At 40.7% G+C, this 21,992-nt stretch overlaps 6 protein-coding genes across 8 annotated transcripts; 5 read left to right on the forward strand and 1 right to left on the reverse strand.

Moving 5' to 3' along the window:
- Nucleotides 1–49: 49 nt before the first annotated feature.
- Nucleotides 50–4,404, reverse strand: LOC135608893 (ras-related protein Rab11B-like). The gene is made up of 2 exons (XM_065101947.1): nucleotides 3,964–4,404; nucleotides 50–615 (listed from the first exon to the last, which is right to left on the reverse strand). The coding sequence occupies exons 1-2, from the start codon at nucleotides 4,179–4,181 to the stop codon at nucleotides 186–188; spliced, it is 648 nt and encodes a 215-aa protein (XP_064958019.1). The 5' UTR covers nucleotides 4,182–4,404; the 3' UTR covers nucleotides 50–185.
- Nucleotides 4,405–5,140: 736 nt separating this feature from the next.
- Nucleotides 5,141–6,866, forward strand: LOC103980223 (glucosidase 2 subunit beta). Of its 2 annotated transcripts, none has more exons than XM_009396543.3 (5): nucleotides 5,141–5,461; nucleotides 5,562–5,702; nucleotides 6,078–6,173; nucleotides 6,325–6,510; nucleotides 6,601–6,866. In XM_009396543.3, the coding sequence occupies exons 1-5, from the start codon at nucleotides 5,326–5,328 to the stop codon at nucleotides 6,708–6,710; spliced, it is 669 nt and encodes a 222-aa protein (XP_009394818.2). In that variant the 5' UTR covers nucleotides 5,141–5,325; the 3' UTR covers nucleotides 6,711–6,866. The 2 variants fall into 2 exon arrangements, with proteins under 2 accessions (XP_009394818.2, XP_009394819.2); XM_009396544.3 differs by having other exon boundaries at nucleotides 5,143–5,461; nucleotides 5,562–5,675.
- Nucleotides 6,867–7,062: 196 nt separating this feature from the next.
- LOC103980222 (pentatricopeptide repeat-containing protein At1g06270) lies at nucleotides 7,063–9,527 on the forward strand. 2 transcript variants are annotated; one of them, XM_065102744.1, is made up of 3 exons: nucleotides 7,063–8,659; nucleotides 8,772–8,843; nucleotides 8,922–9,527. In XM_065102744.1, the coding sequence occupies exon 1, from the start codon at nucleotides 7,408–7,410 to the stop codon at nucleotides 8,443–8,445; it is 1,038 nt and encodes a 345-aa protein (XP_064958816.1). In that variant the 5' UTR covers nucleotides 7,063–7,407; the 3' UTR covers nucleotides 8,446–8,659; nucleotides 8,772–8,843; nucleotides 8,922–9,527. The 2 variants fall into 2 exon arrangements, with proteins under 2 accessions (XP_064958816.1, XP_009394817.2); XM_009396542.3 differs by having other exon boundaries at nucleotides 7,063–8,843.
- Nucleotides 9,528–10,881: 1,354 nt separating this feature from the next.
- On the forward strand, nucleotides 10,882–12,652 carry LOC135608894 (WRKY transcription factor 71-like). Its single transcript, XM_065101949.1, has 3 exons — nucleotides 10,882–11,424; nucleotides 11,838–11,981; nucleotides 12,071–12,652. Exons 1-3 carry the CDS (start codon nucleotides 10,934–10,936, stop codon nucleotides 12,423–12,425), a joined length of 990 nt encoding a protein of 329 aa, XP_064958021.1. The 5' UTR covers nucleotides 10,882–10,933; the 3' UTR covers nucleotides 12,426–12,652.
- A 1,256-nt stretch (nucleotides 12,653–13,908) lies between these two features.
- On the forward strand, nucleotides 13,909–17,241 carry LOC135609454 (cytochrome P450 CYP72A616-like). Its single transcript, XM_065102745.1, has 5 exons — nucleotides 13,909–14,287; nucleotides 14,353–14,573; nucleotides 14,670–14,917; nucleotides 16,283–16,667; nucleotides 16,750–17,241. Exons 1-5 carry the CDS (start codon nucleotides 14,011–14,013, stop codon nucleotides 17,173–17,175), a joined length of 1,557 nt encoding a protein of 518 aa, XP_064958817.1. The 5' UTR covers nucleotides 13,909–14,010; the 3' UTR covers nucleotides 17,176–17,241.
- A 912-nt stretch (nucleotides 17,242–18,153) lies between these two features.
- Nucleotides 18,154–20,642, forward strand: LOC103980219 (cytochrome P450 CYP72A616). Its single transcript, XM_065102746.1, has 5 exons — nucleotides 18,154–18,549; nucleotides 18,865–19,081; nucleotides 19,189–19,433; nucleotides 19,565–19,949; nucleotides 20,022–20,642. Exons 1-5 carry the CDS (start codon nucleotides 18,254–18,256, stop codon nucleotides 20,457–20,459), a joined length of 1,581 nt encoding a protein of 526 aa, XP_064958818.1. The 5' UTR covers nucleotides 18,154–18,253; the 3' UTR covers nucleotides 20,460–20,642.
- The last annotated feature ends 1,350 nt before the right edge of the window (nucleotides 20,643–21,992 follow it).

Here is a 21,992-nt window from a genome sequence, read left to right on the forward strand (position 1 = left end):
GCAGGTGTAAATTCTCATCTCAAGCCCCAAGGACATGTTTGAACCCTCACTGCTACCAAAAGGAGTTAAATCCTAATGCGAACAATATTAATTTTTTTGTGATAACTTCCAACATCTCTATCACGACTTTATATCTTTCTTCACAAAAAATTTCCAGATCACAAGTTCAATCCAATTTTGTAGATCTAAGTTGAGCAGCAACTAACCTTCTTAATAGCAGAAACGTCATCCTTGCCCACGTTGATCGTCTGCCCCTTTGGCAAACTTGTTGAATCATTGCCTGCCTCGAGTGCCTTCCTGCTGACCACCTGATATATTTGGGTGAGCACTTCATTGAAGGCCGCCTCCACGTTTGTTGATTCCAGAGCAGACGTCTCCATGAAAAATGTGTTCTCCTTTTCAGCAAAAGCCGTCGCGTCCTCGGTGGTAGCAGCCCTGAGATGGCGTACATCTGCCTTATTTCCTACAAGCATGATGACAATGCTTGTATCAGTATGATCTCTGAGCTCCTTCAACCATCTCTCCACATTCTCAAATGTCACATTGCGAGTTATGTCATAGACCACAAGTGCGCCTACTGCTCCCCGATAATAAGCACTCGTAATTGCCCGATATCTGTTTTAACAGGAAGAAAGCAGGCAACAGGTCAATCTTATGAGACTCGTAAAATGGAAGCACTCAACACTGATCATGAGGGGATGATCAGATCAGGAAAAGCTAATAAAACAATACCATAGAGGCTAATCGATACAAAACATTTCTAACACAAGAACAAAAAATTCTTTCCAGATAAATAGTCAAGGGTCGAAGACGACAACCAGTTAGACAGAGAATTCAGTATGCAGCGATGCATAAAAATTAACAACAAAGGAACAAGTGCAATGTAGATTTTGTCATGCAAGACAATCAGTATCTCCACCAAGACGTTAGCCACAGCTTGCATGCCTATAAGATCCACTTATAAATTGAAAGAACACAATGGGTAATGGGTAGTTGTTCTGATAGTTCAAGAATTTTCATGTAATTGCTAAATCCATTATGAATCTGCTTCAATTGCTTGCTCGTCATAGTTGCTAAATCCAGTAGTCACATATGGTACACCTTTACATAGCCATACAGGATATTAGAACTCTTCCATACTTTTAGTTATTCAATTCACATCAATTATTGACTACACAGAAAAAAAATAATTTTCTCCAAAAACCAGTCTTTCAAGCCATATTGCAAGCCATCAATGCTTTATACATCTAATTTCTTCAAGAGAAAAAGCAGCTAAAAATCTTTTATTCATAGATGCGCTAAGAAAAACTTTATTAACAAAAAGTTATAATCATTTTCTTTGTGCCTATCTACTGTGACGATGACAAAGAAAATAAAACATCTTTTTGTTGCAAATTAATAAACAAAAATTCTAGTATAAGCATTTGATTCCACTGCATGACATTTAGAAATTTTGGGAAAAATAGTATCAATCTATGACATGCCTCTCTCAGTGTTCTACTTCTATCTATATGTGCATCTACTTACCAAAACTTCTAGGTTTATATTTTACTGTTTCCTCACCCCGCCAAAAAAGAAGAATATGTGTACTTTTGAATAAGGTTATAGCATTTTACCAGGAATCTATGACAAATTGTGATATATCCTAAAAACTAGAGACACTACCTACTCATTTTAACCTGATGTCAACAACTGCTTTCAAATTGATGCCATTATCTGATATCAAAACAAAAGGAAAATCTCACTCAAGGTAAGTGTCAACCTATCTACCATTTTTGTTGGCAGTAATTCTCCACAGTTAAACTCCATAAAGCCAGGCAAAAAATGTATATTTCCACACCGACAACAGGATTCTTACAAAACATTCAAATTCTGCCCATATCCCAAAATTTTAGTAATAGAAAATTCTCATCTTAGGCTAGCTTGCCTCTGATGTTCTGAAGAGACCTTTTAATCTTCAATCTTGGCAATTTCATCGGTGTTTAGTATTCTAGACCTACAAGTCTCACAGCAAAAATTAAATAATTGAAACCTGGCCCCGTGCAAGTCTTCAGATAAGTGAAATATTGGCCCCTTTGGTTCCTTCCACTCGCATAATGTACTATGTTAAATTTCTCATTGTTTTGCAATACAAAGTTCATCACCTGAAATGATTCAAACTACTTAAAATTGGAGGCTGATATCAAGAAGAGAGAAGAAAACCAACAGCTCGTGATCAGCCCTTAGCACTTTTCTTCTAGCTTCACCTACTAATATAAAACAAAAAACCGTTTACTTGTGCCAGGCAATGATAAGTTTGATATGCTATGCTCATTTAAATATGAGATCTCAGAATGGGAGCAACAAGGTCATTTCATTTTCCATGAAGAATATGCTTTTATTTTTAATCTATCTATTTATGATAATATTTTAGTGATTCAAAAAATTGTTCACTCCTTGTATAACTTCAAAGGTCAAAACCCTTATATCATGCTTAAATTGGATTTGAAAAGGTCAATAGGGTTTCTTGGCAGGCCATTTTGGTGATTTTGAGGTTGACCAATTTTTCTGGATAAATTTGTTTCTTGGATTAAAGCTTGTCTAACATTTGCATGTCTTTTGAACAGTCAACTGTCTCAATTTTTTGTGGGGGAATAAGAGAACGAAGGAAGGTGATCCTAGTTTCCTTTATCTCTACATTTATGTGTCTCAGCTTTTATTTTTTTTGCTTAATGATGCTTTTTTTCAAAAAGACAATTATACCTATTTGCTTTAAGCGGTCTTTTAAGTTTTGCCACTTGTTGCTTGCTGATGATACCATTGTATGTTTTCGTACTAACCAGAGTTCTTCTCAGAATGTGCATCGTATTTTTTAAAACTCTTACCAATCAAAAAATAAATGTGTTTATATCTGAGATTATTTTTCCTAGGCATTCATGAGTAGGGATGTGAAGAGGGAAATCTATAATGTTTTTGAGGTTAAGGAGGGGCATTTTCTTTTGGTTACCTCAGTACTTTGATTACACCTAGGAGAATGGAGAAATCTAACCTCAACGCCTTGGTTTAGCTTATCACAAATCAATTGGGTCAATGGCATGGATCCTTGTCCCAAGCTAAACACATTGTTTTGATGAACATGAATGAAGCATGACTCTAATACCATTAATGTTAGTGAAAAATAATCTATAAATTGAATATGCAATGAAAAATAAAAGTACCTCCCATCATAATTGTTCAAGAACAAGTTTTTGGATGGAAGAACACTGAACTTCTTGAATGATGCACTCAAAAACAAATTAGTCTCTTATGGAACTTCAAGGCTGCTTATACCTTGATGGATAGTCATAGGACTATATATAAGCTAGACAAGAGACCCTAATTCATGAAATATTTAGTGTCATGCTTAATATTTTATCCTTAATGCTTTTATCCATCATGAAATCAATTGAAAGCATTTTGAGGTAACATCTTCATTAGCGACTAATAAAAAATATTTTATTTGATCATCAATCAATGTAACTTATATCACCATTATTATGACACAAATGCAATTGAAATCACTCAATTGGACATGTGAACCAAATATATTGTAGGATTCCAATTATCTTTGAAAATTCCAACACCATTTTCTTTTCATGACATAACCAACGAAAATGGTAATTGTTTTTCTCTTTTTCATTTCTATCAATAGGAATGATCAAGTAATTTGATATCAAAACTCATTATCAGGTCCGGCTCTGTGATCAAGAAGATTGAATTCAAGGACTTGGGTTTGCATGCCTAAAGCAACAAGAGGAAATAATGGGTGCTGGGATTAAATTCCTTAGGCCATGCTGAGATCCTTTACCAACGATGACAAGCGGCATCAGAGAAACAAAACAATGCAGTCATGCCAGGGATCTAAAAGATGCGATCCTCAGCCTCGAGAGATTGGATCGAAACTAATCATGATAAAAAAGAAGGAAAAAAGGGAGGAGATCGGACCTCTCTTGGCCGGCGGTGTCCCAAATCTGGGCCTTGACGACCTTGCCATCAATGCGGATGCTCCGCGTGGCGAACTCGACGCCGATGGTGGCCTTGGACTCGTTGCTGAACTCGTTCCGCGTGAACCGCGAGAGGAGGTTCGACTTCCCGACGCCGGAGTCGCCGACGAGCACCACCTTGAAGAGGTAATCGTAGTCGTCGTCTGCCCTATACGTCATTCTTCCTGACCCGTCTCCTCCTTCGACCGCCCCGCAATCAGATCCGTGACCTCCACTTGCTTCGGAACGCCGTCACGGGGAGAGTCGTGGGCATTGCGAGAGAGACCGAGGAAGCGTGCGAGAGCGAGAGGAAGGCTCAGAGAAGGGAATCAAGTACGAGGGTTTGTGTTGTGGATCCGCAGAGGAAGAAAAAGAAGAAGATAATGGAATGCCGTTTGTTTTGATGATGCGCGCAACGGTGCCTGTTAAAACTGCAATTCTTCTGTTTCTTATATGCTTATAAACCAAACGAAATGAAATGTACAAATACTGGCCTATTTTTTCATTAAAAAAATTACGAATATTCTAATATTAGCCAGAAAAGAAGGAAACGGGTTTTTCCATAATAAAATGAATTTATTATTTAAAAGTCCTATTACATGTCGCATTAGTTAGAGAACCATATATGATATCTAAATAATTATCTTATTACTTGAACATAATTTATTTTTATTTAAATAATTATAAAAATAATTAAAAGATTCACGAATCCAATTTAAATGGATTTACTTGGACTCTGAAAAATTATTATTATATCCAAATATAAACCCAACTAACATTTACACACTCCAACAACAAAATAAAAAGGGGCATGTTTTTCTAACTCGTACCAATTTTATTTAATTGGATTAGAGAGATAAAATACCTGATGATTCTAAACAGCCGACCTATCAGCTTTATATTTCTAAATAATTAATTATAAGAGCAAAACTCCCATCTTAAAATAATATTTGTTTATTTGATTGTAAAAGTGCCGAGAGAGGATGGAATTCTTTCGTCTTTGTTTATTTGACTTTATTCATTATTAATCTAAAAATATATGTTTATTTTTCGTTTTTATATATCCTTTAATTTCGAATCCGCTTCCTTTATACTCTATTCGTGTAGCATACAGAAATGGTTCCTTTTTTTTGCTTACGGTGGGGCCCTCGTCGTACAGTCAACACCAGTCAAGACGGACCGCTGCGCCGTCCTTGCGAGAACGAAGCCGATCCGCGGCGACTTGCGGCGACCAAATTGTGGTGGGAAGGCAGGGGAAGGCCCTGACGTGCCTTCGATGCTCTGATGCGCACCTTCTTCCACAGCAGACAGCTCCGATCTGTCCATGGAGAGGGTTAGCGTCGGGCAGATCAGGTTAATGGGGGCGAGGCCGGACGGCTGCCTACTCTGCTTCGCCGTTCTCGCCCTTTCCTCCTCCGTGCTGCTCTCTGCTTCCCCTCTTCGTGGCGTCTCCCCACAAGGTGCTATTCCCCTCCTTTTTTATTTCTCCTCTCCGTTTTCTGAGTGCTTCTCTGTCCTCTACTTATCTTAATCGTTCTTGTTGCTTTGGGGGTCTTGCAGATGAGATGTTCTTTGCAGGGCCGGTGATCGGCTGCAGGGACGGCTCCAGAACTTTCACCAAGGACCGGCTGAACGACGGATTCTGCGATTGCCCTGACGGAACTGATGAACCCGGTGCCCTCTTTCTCCTCCTGGATTTGGGTGCTGTTCGGTTGATTGTTCTCTAGAACGTTTTAGCTGTTATTTGTGTGATTCATTATGCTACTTTGATGATACAAGATTACAGATACATAGGGATGAACTGGCATAGGATGATACAAGATTACAGATTCAAAATGACCACACATCAATGATTCTTAGCAATCAAGAGCTTAGAAGTTGGCAATTTTAGCAGTGATCTTTTCGTAATACATCATATTTTTGTAATGTTGGAAAAAAAACAGTGCACCGACATGATGAAATAGAGGAGTATCATTTTTTAATTCTTGGTGATTGTTATATTTGATATTCTTCTCAAAATTTAAACACTTTTTTTCTTACCATGCCACTGGGCTCTATCTTGTTTATGTATTACAGGAACTTCTGCTTGCCCGGAAAGCAAATTCTACTGCAGAAATTTAGGAGCTAAACCTGAGTTCGTGTTTTCTTCTCGGGTGAATGATTATATCTGTGGTGAGTAAACTTAAGAACATTCTTTCTTCTCGCAACTTGAAAGCATCTTTCTCACATATTTCTCGATGCTGGTTTTGTGATGATGTAAAGCTGCCGATTTATTGAGGCATCTGATCCACAGCAACTCTTTCTTAATGATAAATATTTCTAGACTGTTGTGATGGAAGTGACGAGTATCATAGTGGCGTTCACTGTCCAAACACATGCCGCAAGGATCAGAATGTTTCTGAAGAGAGTACTGATGATTCAACTTCGGAAACTAACAATTTGGATGACACTAATGAAGAAGATGGGAAAATTAGAGTTGATCGGGAGGATCTCATCCAGAAGTTACGAGGTACCAATATGTGCTATCGAAGGCATTAATGCTACGGAAAGCAATTTATAATTTGTATACGGCATTTGATATGTGAATCTTTTTTTGCAGGGTTGAAGGTGGTGTTGGTCATACAGGTACTGTCTGCGATGCTTATCATTGTTCTTTGCCTGTACCATCGACGCAGTAGATTTCGGAGAAGACGATATCATTTGAAGTAGTAATGAAGTTGCTTTTCTTCAGTCTGACCAAAAAGCATAAAATTTTCTGAAGCTTATAGCATGTCGACATAGATATTGCAACTTTCAGAAGTCTGTAGTAACTTGATCTTACTGTGTGATATCTTTTCCAGCCTCCAATTTGGTTATCTCAAAGAATTGTTGCTTAAGACAAAGCATGCACTTGAGATATCAAAGCGTATTATCCATCAGACTCATCATCTTCAGTTCATGTTGGTGTTCAACCTCCGTTAAATCGCAGACCATGTAGCACAATATTTGTGTATATTATTTTACATTGTGAGAGACAGGATTTTTTGGTTTGACCCAATAAATTTACGGGAATTGTCTTAAGATTGTGGTCACTCACATCGGAATACGGAACATAGACCCTTCCTTAATTTAGCTTTGATCACAGGATTCTAAAACTGACCTCTGTCGATTTAGTTTCGGTTTCAGGTTATGCTAAACTGGAACAGATGGTTTAGGAACCATGGTCAATCCAACCTTAACGTATTATAATCTTCAATTTCTGCTAGGTATTTTTTTGTAATTGGGATGTGGGAGTCCCTGCTGGATTAAGATGCACTCAAGGCTAAGTGGAGCAAGATCAGCTCCAAGAATATAGAGCGAAATCAATCGATTTGGTTGCAGTCTGACTAGGTTACTCGGAACTTCGAGCGGAAGGCGAAATTGCAGAATGGCCCATGCAAAGCTAGCTGGTTTGCTTCGTCATCTACAACGCCGCCGCTTCTGCGGCAGCACCTTCCCCGACCTCATCGAAACACCTCCCAAGTGTTCCATCAGGGCTGCCATCGAGTCAAGAGACCACCGCGACATCCCTCACCTCCTCCTCGCCAGCTCCTCCAACCCTAACCCTAACCCTAACCCCTTCTCCTACCTCTCCCTCCTTCCCCCGACCCTCGCCGCCGCCACCGTTGCCGACCTCCTGCAATCCTTCGCTGCCCTCCGCCCCGGCTCCCTCCCTTACCCCGCCTACGCCGCTCTTCTCTCCTTCACGCTCCCCAACCCCATTCCTAGCCCTGCCCCCTCCTCCGTCCTCTTCCCCGCCGCCCTCGCCGTCCTCCAGTCGGCCCTTCGATCTGGCCGCCCCCCTCCCCGGGAGACCCGCCACTCCCTCCCCCTCAACTGGCTCGCCCTTCGCCGCCGCTGCTCCGTCCTCGCGATTATATCCTCCATGCGCCCCCTCGGCTTCCGCCCAACCGACCTCAACACCCTCAACTACCTCATCTCCTCCCTCTGCGCCGCCGGTGAGACCGGTGAGGCCGCCGCCGTCCTCAGGGGAATGCCCACTGCCGGGATCGACCCGGACAGCGGGAGCTACTGCGAAGTGATCGAGGCGATCGACGGAGATGCGGCGGAGGAGCTCCTGGTGGAGATGGTGGTGAGAAGGGGGATGCTGCCGAGGAAGGGGACGGTGGCCCGGGTGGCGGCGGCGATGAGGGCGCAGGGCGACGCCAGGCGGGGGGCGGAGCTGCTGAGGCTGTTGGAGAGGGCGGGTTGCGCTGTGGGATTCGAGGCGTCCGAGATCGTGGCGGAGGGTTGTTTGAAGAGCGGTGAAGTGGTGGCGGCGGCGCGGGTGCTGGCGGAGATGGTCGGGAGGGGTTTCGTACCTTCTATCGGGGTGCGGCTGGGGGTGGTGGAGGGGCTGGCAGCGATCGGGCAGGGCCAGCTCTCCGTCGACGTGAGGCGGAGGCTTGCGGGGATCCGGTCGTGAAGGGAAAACGGTTCTCTTCGATCGCGGAAACGGCGGACCAGCCAGTCGAGTTGAACCCCGCTGCGAACCGTCCGTCTCAGTCATTCGATCGGGCGCAGCGGATGTCCCGTTGAAGACCGGTCCGGTCTGCACGGGTTTCTTGTGGACCCGGTCGGCTTAGGCATGCACAACGGGCCTTGCTCTCTGTCTCTCTCAAGATATCATCTCCATGAAGGTACGCATACGGTAAAGTTTCTTTATTTTAATCGACAAAAATATTTGGGTATTAAAGTTTATAGAGAACTCTTCTCGAATCGTTATCTGGGCCACATTTAAACAATCGTTAGTCCGACGCACGAGAAGTTGGACTCCTTCAGCACTGAAAAGCCCATGCACTATTTACAACAAATAAATGAACAGTAAGTGTTATAGCAATCAATTATCTTTTTTTGCATTTTACATCAAATCAGAGATCCTCAGATTAAATTTGTGTGCAGCGATATGATTAATCAGTGATTAGGGGTCGATTCAACGGTAGCTACTAAACCTCAGACACCAGCACGTTGGAGAAGACGTGGAAATTTAGCCGCTGATTTTGGTCAGTGTTGGCTTTGGAGAAGCCGTCCATCTCAGTCCATGTCTCACGGCCTCGGCATGTGTTATCGTGGTCTTCTCCGATGGAGACGACTCCCAACCATCAACCAAATTCCACCCGATCCCATCACCTTCTCAATGTAGTCAACAATCTCATGCTCCTCCTCTTCCTGTCGCCCACTCCTTTTTCACGCCACCTCGCACAACTTTAGCTTGAGAACACAGACGTAGTGATTAAGCAACCGCCCGCCCCTTGTTTTGAAGTACAAACCACGGTATGTATCCTTCTTCTTCTTGCATCCTGCCGTCACATGAATGCTGGCTTCTCCTTTGTGCCCGTCGCCGGTCGGTCATTGTTGTGGTCGGGTGACCACAATGGAACGATGACAGGACGCAGTTGTCCTATTCCTCTTTTGGGTTCAAAACAATACAAGTCAAACAAAGAACGATTGAATTATATCTGTGGTTCCGAACAAATTATAAAAGTTCTTCCTCTATTTCTCTCGCCATATCTTTTACACATGACATTCATGCAATATAGACAAGTTTTAGAAATGAAAATCTATATATCTTTATATATTTTGAGATATTCTAACAAAATATGAATCAAGATAAACAATTTTTACCCTATTTATCTTGCATTTGTTTGTTGGGTATGTGAATATATTAATGTTACATGAATTTTGATTCCTAATTATTTTGAATATTTGAATTATCTTAGCTGAGTCCAACCAGAAATACAATATACATGTACAATCAAAATGAAGTGGACCAAATCATTCAAGTTAATATGATGGTTCTCTCCATGTTTAAATTTGCAACTGAAATCAAAATATAAGGATGACGGATTGACGCCTTTAAACTTTATTTATAAGAAGCCAATTTACAAAATAAATCAAACAACAAGGAGGAGATTCTTAGACATGCACAAGTGACATCATTGGAGCAAATAGCATTTCGAATTTGTTGCCGAAAGGAAGTGATCGCATTGGAAATCTGATTTAATAAATCACTTAGATCTGAGCGAGGAAAACATGAAGAAACACTTAGATCTGAGCTAAAAGCATATTGTAATTGTGGGTCTCACAGAGAAAACGAAAATTGTGAGTCTCACTATCGAAATGGTCTAACTAAAACGTGATTCCGCCTACATTTATTTATCTTTCACATCAGAAAGAGGGAGAGAGGTTTGTTCGCAACGTCAAAAATAGTGGCTTAATGGTGCTCGCTGATTAAGATGCGATAAAGCAAAATGTATTTTCATTTACTCATGCTCTATCTGACGTGTATATATGTATATATATATATATAATATTATCAAAAAGAAAGTCAAAATTAACGTCGATCTTAGGCAGTCGTAGCGAAAATTGACCGTCAATTTCCGAACCACCGAAGTAGATTCATGTCTCATTCACGCGAGTGAAGACAACTCGGTCAAACAACTGCCGCAGCCACAATAGTCTTCGCACGTTTCCCACCCTGCGTCTGATGCTTATCGAACGGACGGCGATGACAACAACGCGGCCGGCCCTCACAACAGGGCCCCATGTGCTGAGTGCCGGTCAAATGCCTGTGCTCCCTCACTGTCACGCGCGTCCGTTGGCCGCGCTGCCTCTCTTTAGCCCCTCTTCCCGTGACCCGCGGTAGCCGATGTTGCCTACCTCGTCGCTGACTCATATCCCCGGGTTGGCTTACTCAGACCGAGCAAGATTCCATCCCCATCCCCATCCCCTTCTCCATTTCCCATCCATGTGTTTTTCATCAGCGATAAAAAGTCAGGAAAATAAATAAGCGGAATATATGAATGAAAACAAAAAAAAAAAGAAGTAAATATCATTTATATAATTACAAGTAGCTCGTTGTCTACGCTTCCTTCCACCCCTTCTGCCCCCTCTTTGCACCACAAGCGCTCGTCATGCCCGGAGATCATGAGGAAGCCGACCACTACCACATCCCGTTCCATGACGAGCTCTCGTCGCTCTTCCCCCAGAAGCCCGCAGGCGGCGACGCGAACGGCACTGGTTCGCTTGGTTTCGACCAGCAAGCGGAATCGCCGCTGGTAAACTTCACCGACGCTTTCCGTGGCTCGAACATGGACTACGGTGTGATAGCTAGAGCTCTGGGTCTGTCGTGTCCGGCGCCGTCGAAGTTTCTCCGTTCCAGTGGGACGGCGTCTCGTGAACTCATGGTGGATGTTGGCAATGGTAGGAAGAGCTTGGTACCTTCGTTGGGTTGCAGTTTAGGCGCGACTCCGGTGACGCCTAACTCTTCGATTTCCTCATCGTCCACTGAAGCCGCCGGCGAAGAAGCTGCAGAACGGTGCAAGAAGGATGAGAAGAAGCAGGGGGAGGAGCAGAAGAAACAGTCCAAGGGAGACGAGGAAGGAGGTGATAAGCCGAAGACACTGTAAGTTGGACGGCCGCTCTCTTTCCATTTTTTTTTTCCTTTCCTGCTTTGTTTCTTTGATCTTTTCAAAGGTCGGATTTTGTTGGATCGTAACAGTTTCTGTAGGTAGCAGATTGAGGTAGAAAAGTTCCATCAGCTTGCCTAACAAAATTTCTAGGGTTTCTCACCTTTGCCTAACGAAACAAGATTTTTAGGTTTCCTTCGAGCAAAAAAAGTTCCTTCTCCTCTTTCTCACTTTAGGATCTGCACCTTCCTATTCTAACGAGATAAGCTTTTTGGCTAGGAAGAATCCGTAACTCTGAAGATCTTGTCTCTTTCCGTTTATTCTGTCAGTCATCTCCTTATGTCATTCTTTGGCATGCAATTACGATCACTAACCTCCAGGAGCTAATGGTTTGAAATCTAATGAGCAGGAGCACAGCCAAGAAGAAAGCCGAGAAACGGCAAAGGGAGCCTGCCTTCGCTTTCGTGACCAAAAGCGAGGTTGATCATTTGGAAGACGGCTATCGCTGGAGAAAGTATGGCCAGAAAGCAGTCAAGAACAGCCCATATCCAAGGTTAGTCAAATTGTGAGGCTCGACCATTTCCATCAATCCCTTTACCACACTCAATGATCTCTTTTGCTTCTCCAAATCAATGATCTCAGGAGCTACTATCGCTGCACGACTCAGAAGTGCCCGGTGAAGAAGAGGGTGGAGAGATCTTACCAAGACCCAAAGATCGTGGTGACCACTTACGAAGGGAAACATACTCATCAGAGCCCCGCAGCAGTGCGAGGGAGCACACACCTAGTGGCACCTCCGACGACGATGCCGGTGAGCTTCTACCATGACCTTATGATGCATCAAGTGCCCCAACTGAGCAATACTTGCCAGCAAGGGAACACAAACCCTAACATGTATCTGGCAAACCTACCGCCTGCTCTGCAGCAGCACCAATTCCCTGAATATGGCCTCCTGCAAGACGTACTATTCTCTTTTGATCACGGCAGCCAGCCATGATATGGTTGCACCGCAGTCTCGTGTTCTTGATCTCCGTTGTTATGTGATATGTGATCCTTTAGAACTCTTTGTACATGCTTCATGCTGCAATAGTTTGTAATAATCTAGCTAACTATCCATGAATTGATGAAGCTAGCAATGCAAATGTAGTCCTTATGACACACCCAGCGGCCGGTGGAAGAGCTTTCTTCTAGTTTGGGAAAGAAGAAGATACATCGTTCTGGCGATGCAAATGTCTTTATTTGGCTGTTGGATTTATTTCGCGTGGAAAGGGCTGCCTGTGTTTCTCATGCATGGTGACTCATATATATATATATATATATATATATATATATATATATATATATATATATATATATATATATATATATATATATATATGGGGATTGATTATTCTAAAAAAGGTTTTTTTTTTTAGTGCCCATGTTTTCATTAGTTTTCAAATGGTGGTGTTGTTTTAAATAATACCAAAAAATTCCCTCATCAATTTTGATGAATTGCTTTTTGCTAGTTTTGGAGACTCTATAGACCAGTCTATAGAGTATGATAGTCCAAATGAATGCACCGTTACAGTTTTTATTTGAATAATTTATAGATTTTTTTATTAAAGTACTGAAATCATTGTAAAACTAGTGAAAAACATTAACAGTGATATTATATTGTGTTCATAGTTGATTTGATTATGGTTAAGGGTTCATTTAGATCATTTTTTAGGTTGTACAATATTTTTGTTGTAGTGACCAAGATATAATAGATCAATTTTTGGTCCCTATTTGGATGATATTGTTCTTAAACTATTATAAATATATATATAAACTATAATATATTATATCAAATGGTTTCTAGTATGTTTTTATTCCATTTAACTTACTTATAGCGTTCTTTAATAGCATTATATTGTTTTTTATGAGGTACTGAAAGTATTATGTATGTTTCTTTAGTTATCATTACTCATAGATTATTATGATACTAAATTTATATACTAAAAATTAATTTGATAGATATTATGAGTTCATTTATATTATTTATAATATTTATAATAAATTTTATCATATTTTTGCTGTGGTAGATAAATTATTATAACATCTACTTAGACCAAAACTAGCGAGAAAAATATATTGAAGTTGTTGAGGGTATTTACAATATAATTTAAAAGGTACCATTTGAGAAAAAAAAATATATTTTGGTTAAAATAAAAAAGAAGATTTTTTTTTCTAAAAGTTATATATATATATATATATATATATATATATATATATATATATATATGTGTGTGTGTGTGTGTGCGCGCGCGCGCCGTACATTTGGAAGGAAAATTCACGGATTGTTCGAAGGAAATTGAACAGTAATCTAAGATGTGGATACAGCCTTGGAAATTGAATCCAGTGCTAGAAATATTGAGGAAGATAGTGCTGAACAGTAATCTAGATGTGGATAGAGCCTGGAAATTGAACCAGTGGTGTTGACTTCTTCGGCGTTCTAGTAGCTCCAAGAGCTCAGACGTCATTGCTGAAGCCAACCAATCTCCTCGTGCTCGAACTATTCAACCGTAGATGAGCTCCTGCTACTGCAGTCATCGTCCTCCATGAGGCTGGCCGTTTCAAATTTGGGATGGGGCGCGGGCGGGCTGCTGCTCTTGGCGTGCGCCGTGTGGGCGCTGAACTGGGCGTGGTGGAGGCCGAGACGACAGGAGCGGGCGCTCCGGTTGCAGGGACTTCATGGAACCCCTTACCGCCTACTCCGCGGCGACCTCAAGGAGGACGCGCGGCTCCTCGCAGAGGCGCGCTCCAAGCCCATGCCCCTTTCCCATCACATCATCCCCCGCGTCGCTCCTCTGCTCCACGCCGCCATGAACGAATTCGGTAAGTTGTTCGATGTCATTGATGCGTTCACTTGTGCTGAAGACAATCTGCGGTCTCGAATGCAGGTAGAACATCCTTTACGTGGTTCGGACCTGTACCTCGAGTGACCATCACGGATCCCCAATCGATACGGGGAATTCTATCGAACAAGTTTGGTCATATGGGACGATCAAACATAAGCCCTTTCAGACGACTTTTAGCTACTGGAGTTCTAAGCTACGAAGGCGAAAAGTGGGCCAAACATAGGAGGATTCTAAACCCTGCTTTCCATTTCGAGAAGTTAAAGGTAATCCATAGTTTTCGGTGACACTTCAAACATATCTCAAATGAATTCTCTGCTTACAGTTCATGTACTTCCTCTTGTCCTCTGTCGGGTTCACAGCGAATGCTGCCAGCGTTCTCAGTATGTTGTAGTGATCTGGTCAGCAGATGGGAGAAACTGGTTGGGCAGGAGGGATCTTGTGAGTTGGATGTGTGGCCCGAGTTACAGAATTTTACAGGAGATGTCATCTCGCGAGCAGCTTTTGGTAGCAGCTACGAAGAAGGTAGACGAATCTTCGAGCTCCAAGCTGAGATTGCGGAACTCATCATGCAAACCGGCAAAACTGCTGTGTATGTCCCAGGTTACAGGTGAGCGCCACTTCTTTTTGTTTTTGTTGGATTCCAATTAATTAGATGAGATATGTTATATATTCTGATTATAGTTATTGGTCAAGCCAAATTAGGATATAATTTTTTTAAAAGATAATATTGATGAGAAAGACTTTCTTAATTACTTATCTATCCTCGCCTATAAATAGATATAATATTATAAAAATTTTTACGAGATAATTTTGATGGGAGAAACTCTTTTAATTATTTATTTTATACCATTTACTCTTGCTTATAAATAGATAAAACGTACTCAATATCTGACACTAAGGTATATTTATCTTATACTCTCTACTCTTACCTATCTCATCTCTCTTTGATTTCAATTTCAATTTCATGATCATATGAAAGATAGGAAAAGATATGTTTACTAGTTTTACCCTTCGAAAATTAATTATTTTAATTTATGCCCTTAATTGCGAAATTACTATTATACTTTCATGAAATTGATTATTTTTTATTGATATCCTTTGTTTATAATTTTGCATTTTTGATTTGACAATATTATCTTAGTAGCTATAATTTGATAATAATAATAAATTGTCATAAAATTATTTTAATTTTTTGATAATAATATTATCAAATATTTTTTTATATTTTAATTTTAAATTTTATTTATATCTTATCAATTAATGGACCAAGTGAGAGAATATTATATTATGTGACACTATCTAAGTAGGTAAAATATATTATGGATATGACTAAATTTTGATTATAGTTATTAGTCAATAGAAAGGAAGTTCAATTATTGAAGAATTCATTATGAGATAATATTGATGAGAGGGATTCTCATGATTATTTATCTTAGACACTACGTACCTCGCTTATAAATAGATAAAATCTCTTAGTGAACAACTTAATAAAGATGTTCAAATAGATAGAACATTGGCATCACTACTTCTTTCAAATTAGATGATGGTGTATATCATATAAAGATTTTCTAAATAACATCAAAAGGTATTCAATCATAATATTAATCATAATATTTGATCTATCATTATTTGATTTCAGTTTTTAATATTAAACTCGTGAAAAGTGAATTAAAAAAAAATGCTATGCTTAGCAAAGCCACCTTTGGATTAGAATCCCCTCCTCTCTTTCCTTTTCCAACTGCTAAGGATCCTACGCACTCAGCTTTCTCTTAACGGAAGATCGAAATCCTTACAAAAGGCTTTACAAAGCTTTCGTCTCAATTCAAGTATATTTCGCTTCTCCGACATCTTACTTAGTATCCTTTGAATCTTTTAGCAAAAAATATTTTTCATATAATAATATAATTATAATTTTTGTGCTTATACTATTCACTCAAGATTTACCTTCATCGCAAGCTCTGCTGTATCACAGATTTCTACCCATACTAAAGAATAGGAGAATAAAAGCGATCAGTAAAGAGGTTCGATCACTTCTAAGGGGTATAATAAGGAAGAGGGAGGAGGCTATAAAAAGGGGTGAAGCAAGCAACGATGACCTCCTGGGCTTGTTGATGGAGTCCAATACAAAGCACTTGCATGAAGGCGGGAACAAGAATGCTGGAATGACCATCGATGAAGTGGTCGAGGAATGTAAGCTATTCTACTTTGCAGGGCAAGAGACGACTGCTGTCTTGCTAACATGGACGATGGTGGTCTTGAGCATGCATCCCCTGTGGCAAGCAAGGGCCAGAGAGGAGGTCCTACAGGTCCTTGGGAAAGACAAGCCAGAGTTCGATGCCTTGAGCCATTTAAAGATTGTGAGTGCTCTGCTATTACGCTAATCAGCTTTCTTTTAGGTAAATGCGGAGCAGAGTAGAGTCTAAACAATCGCCGTGGCAGGTGACGATGATACTATACGAGGTTCTTCGGTTGTACCCACCACTGGTGCTCATCCAGAGGAAAACATACAAGACGGTGGAAATCGGAAACATAGCTTACCCACCGGGAACATTGCTCGCATTGCCCATAATCTTCATTCACCATGACCCAGCCTTGTGGGGAGAAGATGCAAGCGAGTTCAAACCAGAGAGATTCGCAGAGGGGATCGCAAAGACATCGAGAGATCAGACTGCTTTCTTTCCGTTCGGCGGAGGTCCTCGTGTTTGCATGGGTCAGAATTTTGCGTTGCTGGAAGCAAAGATGGGATTGAGTACGATTCTCCAAAGATTTTGGTTTGAGCTCTCACCATCGTACGCTCATGCTCCACGCACTGTCATGACTCTTCAACCCCAACACGGCGCTCAACTGAGGTTGCACAGACTTTGAATCATCTCTTCCTTGTGGCCCTGTTTTATGTTGTAATTTAATGTGAAGTGGAGAGTTATGGAACCACCTTAATATGAGTTGTATAAATAATCTTATCAACTATAAACACTAATGATCTTATAAGAAAGCCACTAGTAGTTTGAAAATAAATTTATATTTCACATAATTTCTAAGATCATCTCTGAATTATAATATTCCCAAATCATCACAGAATATAACCAAATAACTATAGAAAATAAAAAAGAAATCCTTTCCATACCATACCATAGATGAATTTAGCATATTATTTTCTATATTGATAATAAGATTAAAAAAGAAGAAGATATGAATGACACAGGACTATGATATGAAAGGATGATATCAATAACATAACTACGCGGAGAAAAGAAAAGGATCTCTATAGTCTCCTGATGAGCATTACTTACCACCTTTGATTGATCAGAATATTGGTAACCATTTATTGATTAGGTACATGCGAGAGCATTTACCTGTTATAGTTAATATGGGAGTGAGAAAGATCTAAAACAACTCTGATTTGATAATTATTGTTTTTATGATAGATAAAAAAAATATTATTCCTTGATCACTATCCAATTGTATGCATGACATTTGATTTCAATTGAGATTTTTAGACATATTCCGCTAATCATATTTATAAAAAAAATTAATTACATGATTAACTAACTAATCGATCATATTAGAATTACTAAAACTTCTTTTGAAAAGGAGGGGGTCCTCCCATCTTTTATCTTCATTTTGCTATGATACTAGGTGATTTTTGTTGTCGTTTGATTTACCATAATAATTTTTTTGAGATATATATATATATATATATATGTGTGTGTGTGTGTGTGTGGGGTCGCCCACCTGTTTGTCCATTTGCTGTGGCATTGGAAAGTGTGTGCGTGTGTGTGTGGTCGCCCACCTGTTTGTCCATTTGCTGTGGCATTGGAAAGTCCTAGGCTGTGCGAGTCAACCCGAGGGCGATCGCCAAAGAGATAAGGTCGCGTTACAGCAGCCGAATCCATCACCAGACCGCGGCAGCTTTCTCTCTTCTCGCTCTTTGCTGCTTAACTCCATGGCGCTGTCCGTATTACTGGAGAGGCTGTGGAGCCTGGGATTGGGCGTGGCGTGGCTGCTGCTCTTGGCCTGCGCCGTGTGGGCGTTGAACTGCGCGTGGTGGAGGCCTAGGCGACAGGACCGCTTGCTCCGGGCGCAGGGACTCCAAGGCACTCCTTACCGCTTCCTCCGCGGCGACCTCAAGGAGGACGAGCGCCTCCTCGCGCAGGCGCTCTCCAAGCCCATGCCCCTCTCCCACCACATCATCCCTCGCGTCGAACCTTTCCTCCACGCCGCTATGAACGATCTCGGCAAGTGCTCTTGGCTGTTGCTGTCTCCCTCCCCCTTCTCCTCCTTTTGCTTTGCCAAGTCTCAGTTGTTTCAGCAAGCTGTTCGATTCCATCACCAACTGATGGATTGAGAAATCACTTCATGCACTGAACTAGATGAAACAAACATTACATATCAATTCATAGATTTTAGTAGGCATATATACTTTCTTGAGGCCGACAATTGACCTTCTTTAGATTTCCAACTTGAGAACAGATATCAAGTGTGAGCCATGCACTGACTTGTGAGCGAAGTCTTATGCTGTGTTAAGAACAAACCTGTAGTCTCAATTGCAGGCAGCAGATTCTTCAGCTGGTTTGGACCAGTGCCACGAGTGATGATCATGGACCCGGAATTTGTGAGGGAAATCCTATCGAACAAGTTTGGTCATTTTGAACGAGAAACTCTAAGCCCCGTCGGACGAGCTTTGGTTACTGGTCTTTTAAGCTATAATGGGGGAAAGTGGGCCAAACACAGGAGGATTCTGAACCCTGCTTTCCATGTCGAGAAGTTAAAGGTAATCAATCATCCATGGTTCTCTCCTTAGGACACATCTCAATCTTAGCTTGCTGCTGATACGATTTTAGATCATTCAAATGCCTCTTAATTTGTTGTAATTCGCAGCGAATGTTGCCGGCGTTCTCTGCTTCTTGTGGTGATCTCGTCGGCAGATGGGAGAATTTGGTCGGCCAGGAGGGATCCTGTGAATTAGATGTTTGGCCTGAGTTCCAATACTTCACCGGAGACGTCATTTCACGAGCAGCTTTCAGCAGCAACTACGAAGAAGGTAGACGAATTTTCCAACTCCAACTCGAGCTCGCTCAACTCGTCGTTCAGGCTATCCACAGTGCTTATATACCGGGTTACAGGTGAGCTCCTTCTGTGTCCATGTTCCAGTCGAAGAACAACGAAGACTATATGACTCTGGATGCTCTTTAACTTGCAAATATTAGAATTCTTGCGATTACTGGCTCTAATTGCTGCTTTGTACGTGGCACAGATTTCTGCCTACCCCAATGAATAACAGAATAAAAGCGATCAATAAAGAGATTCGATCACTTCTACGAGGTATAATAAGGAAGAGAGAGGAAGCTATGAAAACTGGTGAAGCAAGCGGCCGAGATCTCTTGGGCTTGTTGATGGAGTCCAATATCAAGCAATTCCAGGAGCATGGGAACAAGAATGCTGGGATGACCATCGATGAAGTGGTTGATGAATGCAAGCTATTCTACTTTGCAGGCCAAGAAACAACTGCTATCTTGCTTACATGGACGATGGTGGTCTTAAGCATGCATCCCGAATGGCAAGAAAGGGCTAGAGAAGAGGTCCTGCAGGTCCTTGGGAAAGACAAACCAGAGATCGATGGTTTGAACCGTTTAAAGATTGTGAGTGCTCTGCCATTACGCTAATCAGCTTTCTTTTAGGTAAATGCAGGGTCTAAACAATTGCTGTGGCAGGTGACGATGATACTATACGAGGTTCTTCGGTTGTATCCACCTCTGCTACTCATCCAGAGGAGAACATACAAGACGGTGGAAATCGGAAACGTATCGTACCCACCAGGAACACTGCTCGCAATGCCCATAGTTTTCCTTCACCATGACCAAATCTTGTGGGGCGAAGATGCAAGTGAGTTCAAACCAGAGAGATTCGCGGAAGGGATAGCAAAGGCGTCGAGAGATCAGGTTGCTTTCTTTCCGTTCGGCGGGGGTCCTCGCGTTTGCATCGGTCAAAATTTTGCGTTGCTGGAAGCTAAGATGGGATTGAGTAGGATTCTTCAAAGATTTTGGTTTGAGCTCTCACCATCGTATGCTCATGCTCCTCACAATGCCGTCACGCTTCGACCTCAACATGGTGCTCAACTGAGATTGCACAAACTTGGAGTCGTCTCGTAACAAGCAGAATCTCACTTGGGAGATTATGGTTCTGCGATGCTTTGGTGCTTTATTTACCGTGTAATGTAATAGGCTATTTGTAGTTTGGATTAGAAAAATGAAGTGGTGGTTAATATTGTGCAATGTTATTGTCATTTAAGACTAAAGCATGTAAAATGAAAGAAAACTCTATCGCTTATCTTATGCACTCATAGATATATTTAATATATTTAATTAAATTCTCAATGGTTCGTAATATTTAAATCATTATAATAATATTATTATAACTGTTATAGTAGATATGATGTAGCTTACAGTATCACTAATGTGTTGTTACTTTAGTTGCTAATATTATATACTATCCAATAATAATCTTATTTTCTTATCAACACACCATCTATTGATATTTGGTGGAGATCGAAATCTTGTGGATACCTAATTGACAAACGATCTAATGTCCTTTACGAGCAATTATAATAAACAAATGCAACCACCTTATAATGACCACCCAAGTTTTACTATAAAATTGGTCATCAAAATATGCCCAGGGACATTAGAGAAAAATAGGTTCATCAGACTAATACTTCTGACCTAGTTTTATAGGATAGAGAATCCAACTTGGTGTGTTTTACTAAAGATAAACTCGAAAATAAGTCGGTTGGATCTGAGTTAGTTTCCAACTCGAAAATCCACTCTAATAGAACCAAATGGAAGCTTAATAAAAATTCTAAGCATTTCAATTATCTTTCTAAGTATATCCATATAAGCTACTCGTTATCATTAAAAAAAAAAAATTAGTTGTCATTCCCAATGAACGATTGTGCTAGATTTAGAACTTCCAGAGTGAAGTACTCATACAAGACATCTTTGATAAAAGTCTAACGACTAGATACTCTATTAAGACGACAGAACTATAGTGAACTTATTCTCCAATGAGCATCTGCACTATATCCCTTGTGTCTTCACACGAGCAACTATGAGACCAACCCTTTTATCATATGAACGGGTATACAACACACCGATCTATTTGGTTATCTCGATGTCCCTATCAAGTAGCCTATGACCGAAATTATTTAAAGTCTGTGTTTAAAAGGTGAATCAGTCTCATTATCGTGATCTCATCACAATTCGATTTCTATTGCATAGATCCATGCATATCATAACAAATAATATGAAGTAAAAAAAAATCAAATATAGAATAAGCAAAAAGAGTGTATATTATGTCACATGTGTTATCTATGACTGATCTAATAATTCATGGGCTTATTGGATATTCAATAAGATAGGAGCTCCGGCAAATATCTCATATCTAAACATCTACTCGTCGCAACACCTACTATATGTGTATGACCTTCTAGGCCCAATATCGAGCTGGCTGTAAGTTATATATGTTAGAACTTTTTTTGACTCAATGAACTATTATCCCTATAATAATTCACTCGACTCATCAACTATGGATGTACTATGCCACTACACCATAGTCCCCAAATGATACAGGGGAATCTAATATATTGGATCTGTCTATCATTAGTTATTGTATATATATAATCTCTC

This window comes from Musa acuminata, chromosome BXJ2-4, assembly GCF_036884655.1.
Source record: "Musa acuminata AAA Group cultivar baxijiao chromosome BXJ2-4, Cavendish_Baxijiao_AAA, whole genome shotgun sequence".
NCBI classification, from domain to species: domain Eukaryota; kingdom Viridiplantae; phylum Streptophyta; class Magnoliopsida; order Zingiberales; family Musaceae; genus Musa; species Musa acuminata.